Source organism: Natator depressus, chromosome 14 (genome assembly GCF_965152275.1).
Source record: "Natator depressus isolate rNatDep1 chromosome 14, rNatDep2.hap1, whole genome shotgun sequence".
NCBI classification, from domain to species: domain Eukaryota; kingdom Metazoa; phylum Chordata; order Testudines; family Cheloniidae; genus Natator; species Natator depressus.
In genome coordinates, this window is record NC_134247.1 from 41,918,946 (window position 1) to 41,939,676 (window position 20,731).

A 20,731-nucleotide genomic window follows, 5' to 3' on the forward strand; every position below is an offset into this window, starting at 1 on the left:
GGGTGCCTCAGTAGTCACAAGCCGGATTGGGACGACTGTAATATCCTCCTGAGAACCCTGTTGTCTGAGGTGGAGAGGGATCAGGTTACAGCTAAGGGAAGGGGAGTGTCAGCTTTCAAGCGAAAGAAAGGAAGCTATCTGTCAAGTCCCTACCCCAAGCACTCGTAAACGGCTCAGGGCATTTCTGGGTATGGCAGGCTTTTGCAGGATATGGATCCCAGAGTTTGGACTATGGGCTAAACCCCTGTACGATTGTGTAAAAGGAGCAGATCATGACCCCTTCTATGGACCTCAGAGGCTGACAGGGCATTTAAAATCCTGAAAAAAAAGTTAATAAAAGCCCCGGCTCTGGGCCTGCCGGATCTCTCTAAGCCGTTTCAGTTGTATGTACATAAACGAAAGGGGGTGGCCCTAGAAGTGCTCACACAGCTGTTAGGAGCACGGAGACATCCCATGGCTTATTTTTCTAAGCAACTGGATCAGGTTGCAAAGGGCCAGCCGGCATGTTTACGGGCAGTCGCAGCTACTGCCCTAGTGCTTGAGGAAGCTGAGACGCTAACATTGGGAGGGGTTATGCAAATCTATACTCCCCATATGGTCCGAGCCGTATTGGATGCAAAGGGAGGGCTTTGGCTCACCCAGGCTCGGATTGCTCGGTATCAGGCTAAGCTGTTAGAAAACTCTGAAGTCACCTTACAGCCTTGCCCCTCCCTTAACCCAGCCACCCTCTTGCCAGAAACAGAGGAACAGAAACATGACTGTTTAGAGATCATAGATGCCCAGTACTCCAGCCGTCCGGATTTAAAGGAAGTACCCCTCCCAAATGCAGATGATGAGTGGTACACTGATGGTAGCAGTACTGTAATAGATGGGCAAAGGAGAGCGGGTTATGCTGTTGTGACCCTCCATGACACTGTGGAAGTGGAAGGTTTGCCTGCTGGGACCTCTGCCCAGCTTGCCGAACTAATAGCCCTGACCCGTGCACTTGAACTGTCAAAAGGAAAGCGGGTCAACATTTTTATTGATTCAAAGTATGCTTTTGGTGTGCTGCATGCTCATGCTGGCCTATGGAAGCAAAGGGGAATGCTGACAGCCCAAGGCTCCCCAGTCAAGTACGGGCCCCAAATCCTCTGGCTCCAGAAGCCGTACAACTTCCCTCGGAAGTGGCGGTGATACACTGTAAAGCCCATCAAAGGGAGGATCAAGATGTGGCCAGAGGTAACGCCCGGGCAGATAGAGAGGCTAAGCATGCTGCCACCCTGCCATCCCCTCAGACTGAGAACGCCCATATGCATGCTCTTATCCCATCAGTAGGGGAGCTTCCAACCCCTCAGTACTCTGGGGAGGAGAGACAGCTAACTGACAAACTCGGTCTCCGGGAAAAGGAGGGATGGCTCCATTCCCCAGAAGGGAAGGTCCTCTTACCAAAGGGCCTGATCCAGCCGGTGCTGCAGAAACTACATCAAACCACTCATGCTGGCAGGGAAGCACTTATCCAACTAATGGGAAAATACTTTATCACTTCCGGACTCCGACCCCTGGCTGCCCAGGTACAAGCGGACTGCTTAGTCTGCCAAAAGAATAACCCCCGACTAGGACATCCTGTGCCACCAGCTGCCCTAGAACCCACTCCGGGCCCTGGACAAGTGTGGCAAATAGACTTTACTGAGTTTCCCCGGACCCAAGGGTTCAAATATCTCCTTGTCATAGTCGATTGGTTCAGCGGATGGCCAGAAGCCTTCCCATGCCGTAACTGCACTGCCAGGACAGTGGCCCTCAAGTTTGTTAAGGAGATCATTCCTCGCTTTGGACTTCCCCATGGATGGAATCTGACAACGGGACACACTTCATGTCAAAAATCATCCAAAGCATCTCAAATGCCTTACAGATCCCCTGGAAACTCCATACGCCCTGGAGACCGCAAGCCAGTGGGGTAGTGGAGCGTACCAATCAGACCCTTAAACGGCATCTCTCAAAAGTGTGCCAAGAAGCCTCACTGCGATGGCCTGATGCTTTGCCCCTCGTCCTACTCTATATCCACGTTCTCCCTAAGGGTAGATTAGGGCTTAGTCCCTTTGAAATTATGTTTGGAAGGGCATGGCCTATGAATGGCACCCCGGTTCTGTCAGGGGAATGGGAGTTGGGTAATGGTTTTTTGTCTCAGTATATGTGTTCCCTGTCTGCTGTTCTCTTGTCTCTTCACAGGTATACCAAGGATTCCCAGCCTCTCCCCTTGGACTCTCCCGTCCACTCCTTACAGCCCGGTGACTCCGTGCTTGTTCGTACCTGGAAAGACGAGCCTCTCCAGGAAAAGTGGAAAGGTCCCTCTACCGTCCTGCTGGTCTCCCATACAGCGGCAAAGATCGAGGGACACAAGAACTGGAGCCATCACTCTCGTCTGAAGGTAGTACCCGCCCCCTCGTCAGCAGAACAGTGGACCGTCCAACCTGCTGACTCCTCATCTAGTAACAATCTTGGGCTAAAGCTACTGTTTAAAAGACACAAATAGCGGGCACCTTAACGCTAAAAAGGGCCCACCCAGGTACTAAAGACCCTGGGTTGAAAAGACTCTGGTGATAATTAATTGGGTAACATTGTTATTCTCTGTATTGGTATTTCCAGACTGTGCATATCGGGAGCATAACTCCTTTGTTTTGCTTGCGCACCATGTTGCTACTTTAACAAACCAGACTGATTGCTGGGTATGTGCTCCAAATCCACTGTCCCCCAAAACGGGAATGCCCCTTGACATGCTGCCCTTGACCCTAGCAGAATTAGCCGCCACCAAAGAGCAGGAAAGAACGGACTCGCCGTTCTGGAACAAGACCTCTTTACAGCAAGCCACCTATCAGGACCAGGAGTATTCAGTTGCAGTACTCACTGAGGGAGTGTTATGTTTTACCCGAAACCAATCTGATCGCTATGGGCGTCCTGTGGGAAAAAGCTCCTGTGTTATTACACAGTGGGCTGACGGGTATTGGATAAAGACCAAAAGGGGAGGCCAGCAGTGTGGGTGTAACGGTTCCTCCCCTTTTAGGGAAACGTTTACACATAATCTTACCACAAAAAAAGGGTTTGAAAATATAACTTGCCGTCCCGGTAATATCTCCAAGGTAGCAAGCCAATGGTGGGTTTGTAGTGGTCCCTATGGCGAGTGTCATTTGAACGGCACAATTAGAAACGCCCCCACTTGTACCCAATCAGGAGCATGGGATGCCCCCTTAGGGGCATATGAACTGTTTGGAAAAACAGCCAAAGCAGCCTTAAATATCCCAGGAACCCCCTTAAGAAACAGTCCTTACTGGGCCCTACAGGGTCACTATTTTGTATGTGGCCGAAAGGCTTACAAGGTGCTGCCAGCCAACTGGACAGGTAGCTGTTATATAGCTCGTGGAGTTCCTCATCTGTCAATAACTGCCACACTGCCCAAAGGAAAGATTAAAAATGCCTGAGACACCTCTGTTAAGTCACGAGAAAAGACCCTGCGGCGACTGACTACGGCATTGGAGGGCAACATAAAAAAATTCCCTCACAACCGAGAAGCTTGTAGGGTGCTCTGTACTGGAAATAGCGCCACTGTTTACCGGGCCAGCCATGGCATGCACAGGCCGCTATACTGTAAGGCTGCAGATGGTACTTGAGAAAGTTGCCTTAGAGTTAAAGGACTCGGTTAGCGATTTAGGGTCAGCAGTAAAAACATTAAATAAAGAGGTACAGCAGCTCAGGACGTTTTCCCTCCAAAACAGGCTGGCTTTGGACTATCTCTCGGCATCCCAAGGAGGGGTTTGTGCCCTCGTCGGGCCCCGATGGTGTGTATATGTAAACGATAGCAGTTATGAGATCTATGAAAAGGTGGTACAGGCTGAGGCCCACGCCCGAGCCGGAGCATAGGTTGCCTATACTGCCCCCGAGAGCGATTGGTTGCAAACCTTGTTTTCAGGCTGGGGTTTGTCGTTTTGGGTCAGTGGTTTATTTAGCCTCTTATTGAAACTTCTTTTTCCTGTATTGCTTGTATTACCGGTGTTATGCTGTGCAGTATCATGTGTCAGGGCCCAAGTGTCCTTGGCACCCCCCCGCCAGGAGGCACTCGCAGCAGTTATGCTGAGGATCTGCAACAATATGTTGCAGAGTCAGACTGCCTGAAACTAAACAAGGCCAAACAGGGCAGATATGGATGAACAATGCTGAATAAAGCAGCTTTATGTATAGTTTAACAAATGATACAAAAAACAAGGAAACGAGCTGGGAACTGGATTGGCTGGCTATATGGATACTTAGCGCAGCTTGCTATTGGATAAGTATGCTGAAGAAAGGATATATAAAAGCCTGTGTAACTTCCTGCTCTGTGTGCAGGATTTGAGATTCTAATCTCCCTGTACCTTTTTGAAGCTTCAAATAAACTTTTCTGCTTCTCCACCCCGTTGTGATTATTGGGTGAAGCACACCGGGTAGCAAACCCCTCCCCTACCGCTGTTGCTCGCCTCTGGCACTGGGTGCCGGCAACAAGACCCTCCCAGTAACAGCATCTCTGAGCCAAATGCAAAAAAAAGGGAAGAACCAAAAGGGCCACTTTGGGAGATTTCCCCCCCATTGCAGTGTAAACCCCTCTCCCTTACCAATAGCTGGAGGCCTCTGGTGGCATCACCTGAAGATTGAGCTGCCCTGGACTCCGCCGGCAGCCCCCAGGGACAGGCAGGAAGAGGCTGATCCCATTGGCCCATCCACGCACCCCCCTCCCTGAGCCAGCAGTGACTCCGGTCTGACTCTGGTGTGGCTAAGATCTGAACCCTACAGGGAAATCAGACCACGGCCCTGGGCACCCCCCAACACTCAGGGCACACAGACCCCACCACCACAGGGGTGTCTGACAATAACACACTCAGAGGCAGGTGTGTGTGTGTGGGGGGGGGGGGCGGGTGTTTTCCTTGTAGCTTCTGCACTCTGAGGGGTTAGTCCCCTGATCGCTCCGAAACCTGAGAAGAGCTTCTCTCCGCCCGCCTCCCCACATCCCCCCTTTCCCTCGCTGTGCCCCCCACTCACGTCTTCCCCCATTCCCCACCTCGCTCCCCTCAGCCCCACAGTCCCCCGATCCTCCTCCATTGCCCCATCTTCCCTCCAGTGCACCCCTGCCCCCATCCCAGCCTGCCCCCGGCATCCCCTGCACCCGCCTCCGGCCCCTCTTTATCCTCCTCCCCCTGCAGCCCAGATGTGACGGGGGGGAGGCCGCTGCAAGGGGGGGATGGAGGGGTCTCTCTTACCTTCCCTCCGAGCGGGGCCCCCCCGGGGCAGGGCCGGGCCGGGAAGGGGCCCTGGCCGGGCTGGGGGCTCTGCCCTGGGAGAGGCTCCCGGGGAGCAGCGGGAAGGGCCCGGCTGGAGGTTCCCCTCTCTCGGCTGCAGCCCGGGCTCCGGGCTCCCAGCACCAGCCGCCGGGGCTCGGGGATCTCGCCGGGAGCCTGGGAGCCAGAGTCCCCGCAGCGGCTGCGAGTCACTTCCTGGGCCGGGCCTGAGCCCCGCGATCGCTCCCCCCAGAGCCGCCCCCGAGCCGCTCCTGGGTCCTAGCGGTCAACCCACCGCTCTCCAGCCCCCTGCCCAGCCGCTGCCCCTGGGGACCCAACCGCCCCTGGGCTCGGGGAGCTTCTCCCAGCAATAAGGGGTCATCCCGCCTAGAAACTTCTCCTGTCAGCATCCAGTCTCGCTTGCAGCCTCCCTGCAGGACTAACCGGGCACGGGCCGCTGGCTGATCAGCCCGTCTGCGGCAAACTTCTCTCCATGTCGGGCTGGCAGAGGCCTTGCTCTCACCTGCCTCTCTGGTCACAGGCTACTGGCCAAAACCTCTGGTTGTTTGAGCTGACTGGGCCAGATTTGCAGGGGGGAGAGAGGGAAGGCAAAAGGAGAGAGAGAGAGCCCCGGGGGTCCCGGCTGCCGCTGCAGCTACTGCTCCTGCCCTGATTTCAAGGGCCCGAAGCTCCCAGCAGCTGCTCACATACCAGGGGGAGTTCAGGATTTAGCCAAAATCAAAGTCAGTGGAATTGAGGATGTCAGCTGGCTCCCCTTCTCTGGTTTGCCCTGCTTAGCTTGTCTTTCAAGATCAGGATGATGAAAGCCCAACAGTGCCATGCTGCGGCCCAGGAGACAGCGGGTGTGAGACATACCCCAGGGTACAATCTGGACTGTTGAACTGCTTAATTCTCCATCCCAGGGCATGTTTTACACTGCTTTCCAGGGTGGATAAAAATCAATGAGTTAAACAAAAATCAGTAAAAAGAAAAGGAGGACTTGTGGCACCTTAGAGACTAACCAATTTATTTGAGCATAAGCTTTCGTGAGCTACAGCTCACTTCATCGGATGCAACCGATGAAGTGAGCTGTAGCTCACGAAAGCTTATGCTCAAATAAATTGGTTAGTCTCTAAGGTGCCACAAGTCCTCCTTTTCTTTTTGCGAATACACACTAACACGGCTCTTACTCTGAAACAAAAATCAGTGTTTTTATTTAAATTGGAGGTTTTTTTGATAAGTTTTTTCCTCAAAAAGCATTTTATCTAAAGATCCTTTTAATTAAGATACATTATAGCTCAAAGATATCTCATCATGGAATAGGGATTGTAAATTCTAATTCTATAGTATGAGACAATATATTCATGGAATGTTTAAGAAAAGTTTTGTACATGAGTTCCAATAGTTGATGGATTAGGGACCCAATTTTATGGGGTTCCACAGGCTTCTGTATAGATTATTTAGGCTAATCTTTCCATCTACCCCATGGGACTCAGTGCTCAGTCTAGAAGATCCCATCAGAGGTGCTTAGTTTCCCAGTTCTCAAACTGTGGCTTTTGTGTCTCCAGAGGTAACATGCTTGTTAAGAGCCAAAATGTTTTAAAATAAATTAATATAGAGAGGTGAGAAATAACAGACCTCACCTCTATTGTCCCCCTGCAAATTTGTGTACACAGAGTCAATCCCTTACCTCTCTCCAAAAGTGCAAAGTTTCAAAAAGTTGAATGAATAGAAGACTGTTGGAGGCGGAATAGATCTGGACAAGGAGAAGAAGTTTGGAGATAAATGTGAGTAACGATGGACATATGCTTTTCTGTTAAAATATTATATCTTTGCTGTTGAAGAAAAAAATCCAGAATACTTAACGTAGTTGTTTTAGTGAAATAAAACAATTTAAACGTCTGTCTGGTGATGTTCTCCTCCACAGGGTGGCATGAATGAAATAACCAAACAATGAAATAACCAAATGCAAATAAATGAAATGAAATAACCAAACAATCATTCATTGTCTGATATAGCTGTCAAACTAATCTGAAAAGTTTTCAAAATAAATCACTGTTTTAAAATGTATAGCGTGCACCTTCTAAAAATGAAACCTACATCTATCTCTGAGTTGTGTAGAATATCATGGAGCAGGTCCTCAAGGAATCAATTCTGAAGCACTTAGAGGAGAGGAAAGTGATCAGGAACAGTCAGCATGGATTCACCAAGGGCAAGTCATGCCTGACTAATCTAATTGCCTTCTATGACGATATAACTGCTTCTGTGGAAGAAGGAAAAGCAGTGGACGTGGTGTTCCTTGACTTTAGCAAAGCTTTTGACACTGTCTCCCACAGTCTTCTTGTCAGCAAGTTAAAGAAGTATGGGCTGGATGAATGCACTATAACGTGGGTAGAAAATTGGCTAGATTGTTGGGCTCGACGGGTAGTGATCAATGGCTCCATGTCTAGTTGGCAGCCAGTCTCAAGCGGAGTGCCCCAAGGGTCGGTCCTGGGGCCAGTTTTGTTCAATATCTTCATTAATGATCTGGAGGATGGTGTGGACTGCACCCTCAGCAAGTTTGCAGACGACACTAAACCGGGGGGAGTGGTAGATACGCTGGAGGGTAGTGATAGGATACAGAGGGACCTAGACAAATTGGCGGATTGGGCCAAAAGAAATCTGATGAGGTTCAACAAGGACAAGTGCAGAGTCCTGCACTTAGGACGGAAGAATGCAATGCACCGCTACAGACTAGGGACCGAATGGCTAGGCAGCAGTTCTGCAGAAAAGGACCTAGGGGTTACAGTGGACGAGAAGCTGGATATGAGTCAACAGTGTGCCCTTGTAGCCAAGAAGGCCAATGGCATTTTGGGATGTATAAGTAGGGGCACTGCCAGCAGATCGAGGGACGTGATCGTTCCCCTCTATTCGACATTGGTGAGGCCTCATCTGGAGTACTGTGTCCAGTTTTGGGCCCCACACTACAAGAAGGATGTGGAAATATTGCAGAGAGTCCAGCGGAGGGCAACAAAAATGATTAGGGGACTGGAACACATGACTTACGAAGAGAGGCTGAGGGATCTGGGATTATTTAGTCTACAGAAGAGAAGAATGAGGGGAGATTTGATAGCTGCTTTCAACTACCTGACAGGTGGTTCCAAAGAGGATGGATCTAGACTATTCTCAGTGGTAGCGGATGACAGGACAAAGAGTAATGGTCTCAAGTTGCAGTGGGGGAGATTTAGGTTGGATATTAGGAAAAACTTTTTCACTAGGAGGGTGGTGAAACACTGGAATGCGTTACCTAGGGAGGTGGTAGAATCTCCTTCCTTAAAAGTTTTTAAGGTCAGGCTTGACAAAGCCCTGGCTGGGATGATGTAATTAGGGATCGGTCCTGCTTTGAGCAGGGGGTTGGACTAGATGATCTCCTGAGGTCCCTTCCAACCCTCATATTCTAGGATTCTATGATCTATTAAGATTATAAAAACCAAGAATGCGCTTTTCTGTAGAATACCATGATTAAATCGAGTCTTCCAGACGAGTGATTTAAATCATGATTTAAATCAAATCCACCCTGCTGCATCGCTGTGTGAACAACAAACCCCTCCACGCTCTGCTCACACACAGCCACTAGCATTCAAACTCACTCCTGGCTGCACTGTACTGAGTGTGACTAGCCAGACACTCATGAAGTTACTCAGCAACATCAGCCACTTTTCTACTCCCAGCCTTGCACCCCGGGAATCTGCATCTTGGACTGCTCAGTCTGTTCACTGTGCTGGACAAACTCAATAATTAGTGGGTCATCCCCCCACACAAAGGGGTCGGATTAGGTCATAGCCTTGTTCTCTCAAGTCTAATCCCCCAAACACTTCAAGGAAAACACACAGCTCCAGACAAAACACTAAAATCAGTTTATTAACTGGAACAAGGAGGTTTTCAGGGATCACAAGGGAGAAAGATGTGAAAGGTCAGAACTAGTTAAATCTATACAATTAAAACATGCATTTTAAATCCTAAATTTTACCAATCTAAGGAAAATGCGAAGCAAGCAGGTTTTCGCACCCCGCCCGCTATTGCAAGCGGTTCACAGTTCTTCGTACCCGCCTTGGTGCGTCCTCCCTAGTCCAAGGCCTCTGTGGCCTTTCAAGGCATATCCTTGACTTCTGTAAAGATGGGAGAGGAGAGGTGAAAATGGAGGCAATTCTCCCTTCTGCTTTGATACCATTCTCTTCTTTGAGATTCAAGCTCCAGCCAGGGGGCAGGCAACAATCAGTCTGTGGCCAAGGTGAGCGTCCAGCCGTCCTTCTGGTGAATTGTAACTCTCTTGTTCACAGCTCCACAGCTGGTGAATGGCCAGCTAAGCAATTAATGGCCACTTAGCACCTAGCTGGTCTGCAGGTACCACTGTCTCTAAAGAGCTAGTCTGTGGGCGTTTTCCAGCTTTCCAGCATGTAACAAACATACAGCAAACTCTCAGAGCTCCATGGACAGCGCTGAGAGACACATTTTAACAGGACAATAATATTCAGCAGATGATAACTTTTCCTAGGATACTTCACAAGACATACTTTGGAGAAGATTTATCCTTCTCTAAACGTGGTGACCATAAGAGTGTAGACCAGTGGTTCTTAAAAGTGTTTCATTGGCCCCCCCTTCTTTGTGTGTGTGGTCATTTACGCCCCCGCCCTCACAAGCACATATATGGCCACCCAGCTCTAAAGGCAGAGTCGTTGCTGGCGATGCGCCCAGCTCTGAAGGCCTCCAGTAGCAGCACAGAAGTAAGGGTGACCAAGTGAAAAGTGATATTCCTCAATATCACTGTTCACAGCAGACTTATCACCCCATTGCCACCCTGACTTCTGCCCTGCTGCTCCACCTGGGTTTTGAGAGCCTAAGCATTTATCCCCACCTCCCAGATAGGCCAGTTCCTTCTTCAAGAGTCCCAGACAGAGGTCACGCCTCCCTTGACATATTCCTGTGCCTCCATTGGGAGGACGTGCCCCACAGTTTGAGAATTACTAGTGTAGACAGTCACCGTTGCGATCGGAACCCAAGATGGTAACAGCTGCTCCTTTCTGTCTGCGGGATCCCCAGAGAAAATGTCCGAGCAGGAGAGAGGAACAGATCTCACTGATATTAACCTTGCAGAACACATTTCGGTGATTTCAGCTATAAACATTCCCTCCATCCTTCAGCCCCTAACCCCAGTGATTTCAAGGAGAGGGAGCTGGAACTGGGCAGGTGACATGGGCGATGGGTATAATCTCTGAATACAGGAACCCTTTGCATAAATTGTTAAGCTCTAAAAAGATATAGCTAAACATAGACCAAGACATTTACCCCTCTTCCAAGTCTTTAACATGTTTACATTTCAAACTCTAGCTTCATGAAGGTGGAAACACTTTTAAAATCTCATTCTAAAAGTTGAATCTGAGTCAATTACATACAAGTTGCTTAACCCTTTCTTACCATGTGTCACAGAAATTTACATCTTGTGGGGATTCTTCCATGTTTAACGAGGTCTGACATCCGTATGAAACTTTTCCCACAGTCCAAGCACTTGTGGGGTCTCTCTCCTGTGTGACTTTTCTGATGATAAACAAGGCCTGAACTCGAAGTGAAACTTTTCCCACAGTCCAAGCACTTGTGGGGTCTCTCTCCTGTGTGGCTTTTCTGATGATAACCAAGGCCTGAACTCGAAGTGAAACTTTTCCCACAGTCCAAGCACTTGTGGGGTCTCTCTCCTGTGTGGATTGCCTGATGTTGAACAAGGCGTGACCTCTGTATGAAACTTTTCCCACAGTCCAAGCACTTGTGGGGTCTCTCTCCTGTGTGGCTTTTCTGATGATAACCAAGGCCTGAACTCGAAGTGAAACTTTTCCCACAGTCCAAGCACTTGTGGGGTCTCTCTCCTGTGTGGCTTTTCTGATGATAACCAAGGCCTGAACTCGAAGTGAAACTTTTCCCACAGTCCAAGCACTTGTGGGGTCTCTCTCCTGTGTGGATTGCCTGATGACGAACAAGGTCTGATTTCCCCTTGAAACTTTTCCCACAATCCAAGCACTTGTGGGGTCTTTCTCCTGTGTGGCTTTTCTGATGATAACCAAGGCCTGAACTCGAAGTGAAACTTTTCCCACAGTCCAAGCACTTGTGGGGTCTCTCTCCTGTGTGGCTTTTCTGATGATAACCAAGGCCTGAACTCGAAGTGAAACTTTTCCCACAGTCCAAGCACTTGTGGGGTCTCTCTCCTGTGTGGCTTTTCTGATGATAACCAAGGCCTGAACTCGAAGTGAAACTTTTCCCACAGTCCAAGCACTTGTGGGGTCTCTCTCCTGTGTGGCTTTTCTGATGATAACCAAGGCCTGAACTCGAATTGAAACTTTTCCCACAGTCCAAGCACTTGTGGGGTCTCTCTCCTGTGTGGCTTTTCTGATGATAACCAAGGCCTGAACTCAAAGTGAAACTTTTCCCACAGTCCAAGCACTTGTGGGGTCTCTCTCCTGTGTGGACTGCCTGATGACGAACAAGTTCTGATTTCGCCTTGAAACTTTTTCCACAGTGCAAGCACTTGTGGGGTCTCTCTCCTGTGTGGCTTTTCTGATGATAACCAAGGCCTGAACTCGAAGTGAAACTTTTCCCACAGTCCAAGCACTTATGGGGTTTTTCTTGTGTGTGGATTGCCTGATGATTAACAAGGTGTGACTTCTGCTTGAAACTTTTCCCACAGTCCAAGCACTTATGGGGCCTCTTTCCTGTGTGGATTGCCTGATGACGAACAAGGTCTAATTTCGCCTTGAAACTTTTCCCACAGTGCAAGCACTTGTGGGGTCTCTCTCCTGTGTGGACTGCCTGATGACGAACAAGTTCTGATTTCGTCTTGAAACTTTTTCCACAGTGCAAGCACTTGTGGGGTCTCTCTCCTGTGTGGCTTTTCTGATGATAACCAAGGCCTGAACTCGAAATGAAACTTTTCCCACAGTCCAAGCACTTATGGGGTTTTTCTCGTGTGTGGATTGCCTGATGATTAACAAGCTGTGACTTCTGCTTGAAACTTTTCCCACAGTCCAAGCACTTATGGGGCCTCTTTCCTGTGTGGATTGCCTGATGACGAACAAGGTCTAATTTCCGCTTGAAACTTTTCCCACAGTGCAAGCACTTGTGGGGTCTCTCTCCTGTGTGGACTGCCTGATGACGAACAAGTTCTGATTTCGTCTTGAAACTTTTTCCACAGTGCAAGCACTTGTGGGGTCTCTCTCCTGTGTGGCTTTTCTGATGATAACCAAGGCCTGAACTCGAAGTGAAACTTTTCCCACAGTCCAAGCACTTGTGGGGTCTCTCTCCTGTGTGCCTTTTCTCATGTGAATTTAGTGCTGACTTTGAACTGAAACATTTCCCGCATTCAACGCATTGAATGGGCTTGTCTACAGTGTGGCTTCTCCCATGGTCATTAAGATCTGTGCGCTTATTGAAGCTTTCCCCACTGTCCAAGCATTGAAATGGTTTCTCTCCCATATGGACTGTCTGATGTGTAACAAGTTGTGATCTCACAATGAATCCTTTCCCACACTCAAGGCAGTGCCAGGGTGTCTCTTCCTTGGGATTTGTTTGCTGCTCTCTGGGATTCTCGTCTCCTCCCCCACCATTAATAGATTCATCCACTTTCTTCCTGGGTTGGTTTATCAGAAGCCTCTCTGACCTGTGCCAATTTCCCCAGGCTTCTCCCTGATTCCAGCAATGGGAAAAATTCCCTTCAGCTCTTCCCAAAAAGGTCCCCTGTGGTTCCACTTCCCCAGGAGCTGCCTCATGATGATTCCCTTCCTTGTTCTCACTCGCTCGCTCAGCACCTGCTGGGAGAGACACAATCCAGAGAGGAGTCATTGTGCTGGGGAGAAAGAGGAATAGCACTGAGGGAAAAGCCAACACAAAGACTGAGCAATTGCATTCTGCCTCCAAATCCCACCCTAACACTTACAAGGAAGGAGAGACGGGAAGGGTGGAATGGCGTGAGCAATATCTGCTGACCATAGCCCTGCTCTCGGTGAGATGAAGAAGAACTGAGGGCGTTACTCACATCATATTTTGGGATTCTCAACTTTTTCCTTCATTCCCTAGATGGTTTCTCTGTCAGGCCTCACCTGTGCTGGTGCATCTCCGAAGCCTTCTGTCCTTGAAATCCTGGAGATCGGACACCCACAGCTCTTCCCCTCGTTCCAGCCGGGCGATAAGCTCAGGTTTGGGAATGGGAAATCCTGTGCAGAAGGTGAAATGAGTCCGGATCAGGGTGCATGGAGCATTGGTGGAGGATCTGTCACAAAGGACGTTCGTGAGTGGAACCTGTCCCTGTGCTCTGCTGGGGGAACGTGGAATCCAAGAGGATGGGAACAGGGTCACTGAGCCCCCTTACACAGAGGAAATTGTCTGGGGAGGTGAGTTGAATTATTACTACACCCTCACTAGGCCTTCCCAGGATCTGTGCGCTCTGGGGGCCTTGCTGACTCACACACAGACCCTGCACTTAAGACCCTGCCTCTTTCTAAACTTGCAGAGCCCAGAGCCCTCCCCATGGCTGGAGCTATTCCCAAGGAGGGAGATGAACAGAGATTGTATGTGCAGCCAAGAAACAACACAGACGAGACAATGCGGATTTATGCCCCTTTGAAAGCTGGAGGGGAGGGGATGGTTTAGCTTGTCGATTGGGTTTTGACTCCCATGTCCCAGTGGAGAGGGCACCGAAATGCATGTATTTCTCACACGGCAGCTGTGCATTATGCAACCCATTCGCCTCTGCTTGAACTGACCAGGGAAGAACCTGACCACATTAAGACACGTAGACCCCACAGCTTCTAATAAGTGAGGGGACGGGAATCCCTTACCCAGCGAGGTCACCGTCTCGTAGTTCTCCTGCATGACGTCCCTGTAGAGGGCTCTCTGAGCGGGGTCCAGCAGAGCCCCCTGCCCCTGGGTGAAATAAATAGCCACCTCCTCGAAGGTCACCGGCATCTGAAACACCAAGAGTCCCCCACTCAGCACCTGCTGCCCCAGCCACTATCCCACTACTCATGGGAAAGGAAAAAAAAACCGTGAAGCTGTGGGAGGGCCAGAGTAGCAGAATCCCACCCCCACCCTGCTCAGAGCAGCCAGGAGGCTTCAGGGGGTGGAGAAGGTGAGAGCTCCCTCTCCGCTCCAGCACACGGAGCACGCCAGGATCTTCTCATTTCCCACATGCCTGCCAGCCACAGACTGGGACAGGAAGCAGAGCTCTGAGCCGGGGACAGGGACAGGAATCCCGACAGCTTCCCTTCGTATTTCACAGCAGCCCCGGGCAAGTGGGGTCAGGCTCCAGCACTGGGAGCCTGGAAAATGTTCCCAGCCCTGCCGAGGTGGTTATATCCTGCCTGAGAAATGGGGGAATGTCCCCTCCCCCTTTCCCTGCCACAATGGGCCGACTTAGTAAATCAGTAGATTTATCAAACCCTGACTCCTCCCTCCCCCACCCAGCAGCTCCCTGAAAATCCCCTACCGGAGCTGGCTCCAACACAGCCATTTCCCTTCTCTGTCCCCTGGAAGGCTGGCCGATCTTTAGTGAAACGTGGACCTGATTCCCCAGCCTGCCGGGGCGAGAGGGAGGTTACAGAAGGGGCTTCTGTCCAAGTCACTCCCCGATTCCCCCCAGACTCTTCAGACCCTCCCAGTAACAGCATCTCTGAGCCAAATGCTAAAAAAAGGAAAGAACCAAAAGGGCCACTTTGGGAGATTTCCGCTCATTGCAGTGTAAACCCCTCTCCCTTAACAATACCTGGAGCCCTCTGGTGGCATCACCTGAAGATTGAGCTGCCCTGGACTCCGCCGGCAGCCCCCAGGGACAGGCAGAGAGAGGCTGATCCCATTGGCCCATCTGCCCACCCTCCTGCCTGGGCCAGCAGTGACTCTGGTCTGACTCTGGTGTGGCTGAGATCTGAACCCTACAGGGAAATCAGACCAGGGCCCTGGGCACCCTCCAACACTCAGGGCACACAGACCCCACCACCACAGGGGTGTCTGACAATAACACACTGAGAGCCGGGTGGGTGTGGGGGTGGGCGGGGGTGTTGGGGGGCTGGGTTTTTTCCTTGTAGCTTCTGCACCCTGAGGGGTTAGTCCCCTGATCACTCCCAAAGCTGAGAAGAGCTTCTCTCCGCCCCTCCCACCTCGTCTCCCATGGGGCGGAAAACCTGCATTGGCATCGCCCCCCGTCCACCTCCCCACATCCCCCCTTTCCCTCGCTGTGCCCCCCACTCACATCTTCCCCCATTCCCGACCTCGCGTCCCTCAGCCCCACAGTCCCCCGATCCTCCTCCATTGCCCCATCTTCCCTCCAGTGCACCCCTGCCCCCATCCCAGCCTGCCCCCGGCATCCCCTGCACCCGCCTCCGGCCCCTCTTTATCCTCCTCCCCCTGCAGCCCAGATGTGACGGGGGGGGCCGCTGCAAGGGGGGGATGGGAGGGTCTCTCTTACCTTCCCTCCGAGCGGGGCCCCCCTGGGGCAGGGGCCGGGCCGGGAAGGGGCCCTGGCCGGGCTGGGGGCTCTGCCCTGGGAGAGGCTCCCGGGGAGCAGCGGGCAGGGCCCGGCTGGAGGTTCCCCTCTCCCGGCCGCAGCCCGGGCTCCGGGCTCCCAGCACCAGCCGCCGGGGCTCGGGGATCTCGCCGGGAGCCTGGGAGCCAGAGTCCCCGCAGCGGCTGCGAGTCACTTCCTGGGCCGGGCCTGAGCCCCGCGATCGCTCCCCCCAGAGCCGCCCCCCAGCCGCTCCTGGGTCCTAGCGATCAACTCAACTAAGGATCAGCATCCCTGTGTCCGGCTCCTGTTACACTCACAGGCTCCAAGGTCACAAGGGACCATCATGAGCATCTTGCCCAGGGGTTTTCACGATCAAATTTGGTGGCCTCAGAGTGTGGCCAACAACTCTCGCTGGTGTCCGCTCTGACACTTTCCCCTATAATCCTAATTAAACTTTACTAGAAACAAATCAATATGCACAGAGTTAAGAGGGGGGAACACTCCCCCTAGTGTGGGGAACTTTTCTGACTTCTACCGAGACCCAGAGGAACTGGCTAGCAAAAGGATCTGAGTCCTTTACCCAGAGGCCTGCATGACCTCGAGGACCCCTCCCACCCTCCTGCCCCCCAGCTTCCACTCTGGACCAGTAACCCCAAGGCTGGGCCCAGGGCTCCTGAGGCGCTCAACCCCCAATCTTGTGATCACTCAGGACAGCTGTCCCCATTGTGGGGTGTTCTCTCCACTCTGGATGCCTCCTTGATCATTGCACAGAGTTAAGAACAAATACAATTTATTAAACAGCAAGTAATACAATAATAAGGAGAAAAGTGGGAAAGATGAAAGGAAAACATGTCACTCCGCTCTGTGGGGGGGAACCCCAAACAACCCTCTCTGGAATGCCAGGGCAGTTCACAGTCTGTCCCTCCCACCTCCCAGGCCTCCTGCCAGGCCCTGGCTGTGCTGCAGGCATGCCCAGGGTTGGACGCTAACTCTGGTGTTGGCCTCAGGCTCTAGGTAGTAGGACCCTTCTTCCTAGTGTCAGCTGCTTCCTGTCAGGGTTATGATCCCCCACCCAGTCTGGCCTGCAAGGCCTCTTGGCTGAGGGCCTCTCCTTGCTCTGGGCCCTTTGCCCAGGGTCCCCTCCGCTCACTGCTCCCGGCTCCCGGCTGCTCCAGTTTCCCTCTGCATCCAGCCCAGCCCAGCCCTCCTCTCTCCTTAGCCCCTCCTGCTCTGCTCTAGCCCAGCCAGCTCCAGCTGACACAAAGGAGAGGACCCCGGATGCTGACTCCCCCATTGGCCTGCCTGCCCTGTCAATCAGGCTGACCTTCAAAATTGACTCCTCCCTCTTGTCAGTGTCAGGGTCTTCATTTCTCATTGGCCCTTCCCCTTTCTTTTGGCGTTAGGAGACGGCCTAACTAATGGCCAATCCATTAAGTTTCAGTAAGGGGCCAACAATCCCCTTACTCCTATAAACATGAAAATCATAATTTCTTTATTGGCAGTTAGTAAATCCGCTGCTGTGAAAAAGGGTATTTCTATGTTTGCTAAAAATTTTCTCAACCTCTCAGCTAGCGACTCGGGTTGCCAATTTGGTAATATTTTAAAAATGGACACTCAAGTAGGAGTGCTGCAACCTCCCCTGCTCCGCCTCTTCCCCCCAAGGTCCCATCCCTGCCCCACCTCTTCCCTCCAAGGCCCTGCTCCGACTCCACCTCTTCCTCCAAGGGTCTACCCGCCCTCCACTTCTCTTTCCCCCTTCCCTGCCTAGGTCAGGAAGGGCTTGTCTGTGGAGACGGGGCTGGGAGCTGCAGCTGCCCAGTGCAGGTAGGAGGCAGCCCCGGCTGAGTCGGCTCTGATGGGAGTGATGACCCAGTGCCTCCCCACCCGCAGTAACTCGACTTTGGCTGTCCGGTCAGTAGATGTGATCGGACACTGTCAGGTCCCCTTTTCCACTGGACTTCATGGTTGAAAACCGGGCACCTGGCCACCCTAACAGCACCCACTGTGCCAGAGGTGCTGGGAACGTGTCAGGGACAAGTTCTGCTTTCCGATGGTGGAGGAAGGAACCAGGGGGCAGGTGGGTTAGACTCAGTTCTGACCAGCAGGGAAGAATTCATTGGTGGAGATGAAATTACTGTAAAGTGGGTGCACAACTAAAGACTGCTCTCAGAGTAGTTATTTATGGACTGGTGTCAAACTGGGAGAGGAATGGTGCGGGGGGGGGGGGGGGGCGGGGGAGGAGAAGCTCCAGGTGGCCTCCCTCGCTCTTTATGGGGAAGAGGGAGTGGAGGGGGCAGCCCAGCAGGGAACGGGGCCTAGATGGGGAGCAATTCACACAGAGCTTGTAGGGCAGCCCCGTTCCTGGGAGAGAGCTGCTGCTGGAGTTGGCAGAGCGGGCTCTCAGCTCCCCCCAGTGCCCCTCCTAGGTCGGTGGAAGTGCTCCTGGTGAGGACACACCCCACCGACCCAAGGAGGATAGTGTGGACATCATCTACCGCAGTCATTACTGGAGTGGTTATAAGTCAACCTAATACAGGTTCGCTTAAGTTTGGAGCGTTGACGTACCCTTACAAGCAAAAGGATTTCTCTCCCCCAAAAGCTTTCAGCAGTCCATGCTCATTGGAAAGCCTTCCAGCTCGGACCACTCCCCCAGCTCAATGATGCTCCTCTTGTCTTTCAAGGGATCTTGCTGCCCTGAGTAGAGATGGGGCCAGAACCCCTTTCCCCGCTTCTTGTACTCGGATCCTTTATACTTGAAAAGTCTTTGCTGGGTCATGGGGTCAGGGAACTCCGTGGCATAAGTGAGCTGCACACTGCGCTACAGATGAAGTGTAAGTTTCTTTGTTTACCCCTTTCTTCCTGTTGGTGGAAATCTCAGAGAATCCTTTAAGACTCAAAATCAGGGGAAGAAATTTACCCATTTTCTTCCCAAGTGGCTAAACCGGCTTCACTTCTTGCCTCATTATTCAGCTGTATTAGTTACAAAAGTTTTAGCATCATCATAGAAGAAAGAGAACGAAAGAGAAAACAACCTTCCCATCTAAAAATGATCTGGACCAAACCTAGAAAAAGCTGGGAAGTAATTTTACCAATAGATGGAAACGGGGCTATAAGATCTGAAGGTCCAACTGTGCTTTGAAGTTCATTGAGATTTCCCTGCCAACTCCAAGTGTCTGTGACACTTCCTTCTCCAGCCCTCCGGAGTTTGACTAAGATCATAGACATCAAAGCTGTGAGTCCTAAGCATGGAGAGCCAGGGACAGGGTGGTATGTGACACCGTGGGAGATGGAGGGATAGAACGGAGGCAGGTTAAACTTTCCATGGCTGGGACAGAGGCTGCTGTGTGGAGAGAGGAGCGTGACAGTGAGAGGGGAAGGAGGGAATCTCTCGCACTCACCCCGTTGCCCTGAAATAGCACAGAAGCGAAAACTCCACATTTTACTGTTCCTTCTCCCACCTTTTTAGCATCTGGTTAATTCTGGCCCAGAAGGGATAAAATGTACAAACGGTAAATGCTTGACTATCTGGGAATGAGAGAACCTGGCCCCGAAGGGGGAACTCAGGGACTAGCAATCACTCTGCTAACGGGAGGTCGGGCGTCAGAAACTGTGTTCCCGACAGGCTACGCAGCTGCACTGCAGGCTATGGAGGGCCGTGGAGGCAGGCAGGGAGAGGAGCCCCTCCCCAGGCTTGGCCCAGGTCCATTGGAGCTGCTGGGGAGAGGAACCCCTCCCTCAGCCCGGCCCAGGACCACAGGAGCCGCCGTGGCTGGGGAGAGCTGCCTCTGACCTGGCCCCAAACTCCTGTGGTGAGAGAGTGCTGGGGGAGTCCTCTCTCCACTGCAGTCTGAACCCCAAACCCCTCATCCCCAGTCCCAACCCCCACATGCCTAGCCAGAGCACTCACCCCTCTGCACCCCATCCCTCTGTCCCAGCCCTGAACCCCCTCTCACACGTCAACCTCCACATCCCCAGCCCCACCCCAGAGCCCGCACCTGAATCCAGAGCCCTCACCCCCCGCACCTCATCCCTGTCCCAGTCCTGAGCCAGTTCCCACACTCCGAATCCCTCGGCCCCACCCCCACCCCATGAATTTTGTTCTGTGCGCCAATATGGAGATGATGGGTCACATACTGGTGCGTAGAACCAAATTCATTCCGCACTTGGACGTAAAAACTGAGGGAACACTGGTCAGAACACATCAGATGCTGAGCGGGGTCCAGCAGAGCCCCCTGCCCCTGGGTGAAATACACAGCCACCTCCTCGAAGGTCACCGGCATCTGAAACAACAAGAGTCCCCCGCTCACCACCTGCTGCCCCTGCCACAAGCCCACTAATCATGGCAAAGAAAGAAAAGAGTGAAGGGCCAGAGTAGCAGAATCCCACAGGCACCCTGCTCAGAGCACCCAGGAGGCTCCAGGGGCTGGGAGACGGTGAGAGCTCCTTGTCACCCCAGCACACGGAGAAGGGGAGGGTCTTCTCATTTCCCATACGCCTGCCAGCCACAGGCTGAGTCGGGAAGCAGAGCTCCGAGCTGGGGATGGGGACAGGAATCCCAACAGCTTCCCTTCATATTTCACAGCAACTGTTACGAATTATTCCAGTTAGGACACGCACATTCGTTTCTAGGCTGAGGCAACCAAATAAAGACAGACTGCAGAGTGTCTCAGCGTTTGTAGGTTTATTACGCTCGAGCGTGGCACCGTTCTCTTAAGCAGAGCGGGACCCCGATTACAGGTTACACAAAGATTATATACTGTTGGCAAAACATCCTGCCTGTGTGCCTCGGGGCCGGGGGGGAGGCCTAACCCAATAAACAGGCCTTCTCCTTATCTATCACCAATCCCCTGCAGCCACCTTCCCGCTGCAAAAACGCTGAATTAGCAGCTATTTCAGGCATGTCGGCTGGTTCCTGTCTCCTTTGTTTCCCTTATCT

General features: G+C 52.0%; 1 protein-coding gene across 1 annotated transcript in view; it reads right to left on the reverse strand.

Moving 5' to 3' along the window:
- Positions 1-8,711: 8,711 nt before the first annotated feature.
- Positions 8,712-20,731, reverse strand: part of LOC141998049 (uncharacterized) — a 31,977-nt gene continuing 19,957 nt past the window's right edge. Inside the window, 1 exon segment of the mRNA XM_074970687.1 lies at positions 8,712-12,850. Coding sequence (XP_074826788.1) covers positions 10,737-12,850 — 2,114 coding nt within the window. The 3' untranslated portion in view covers positions 8,712-10,736.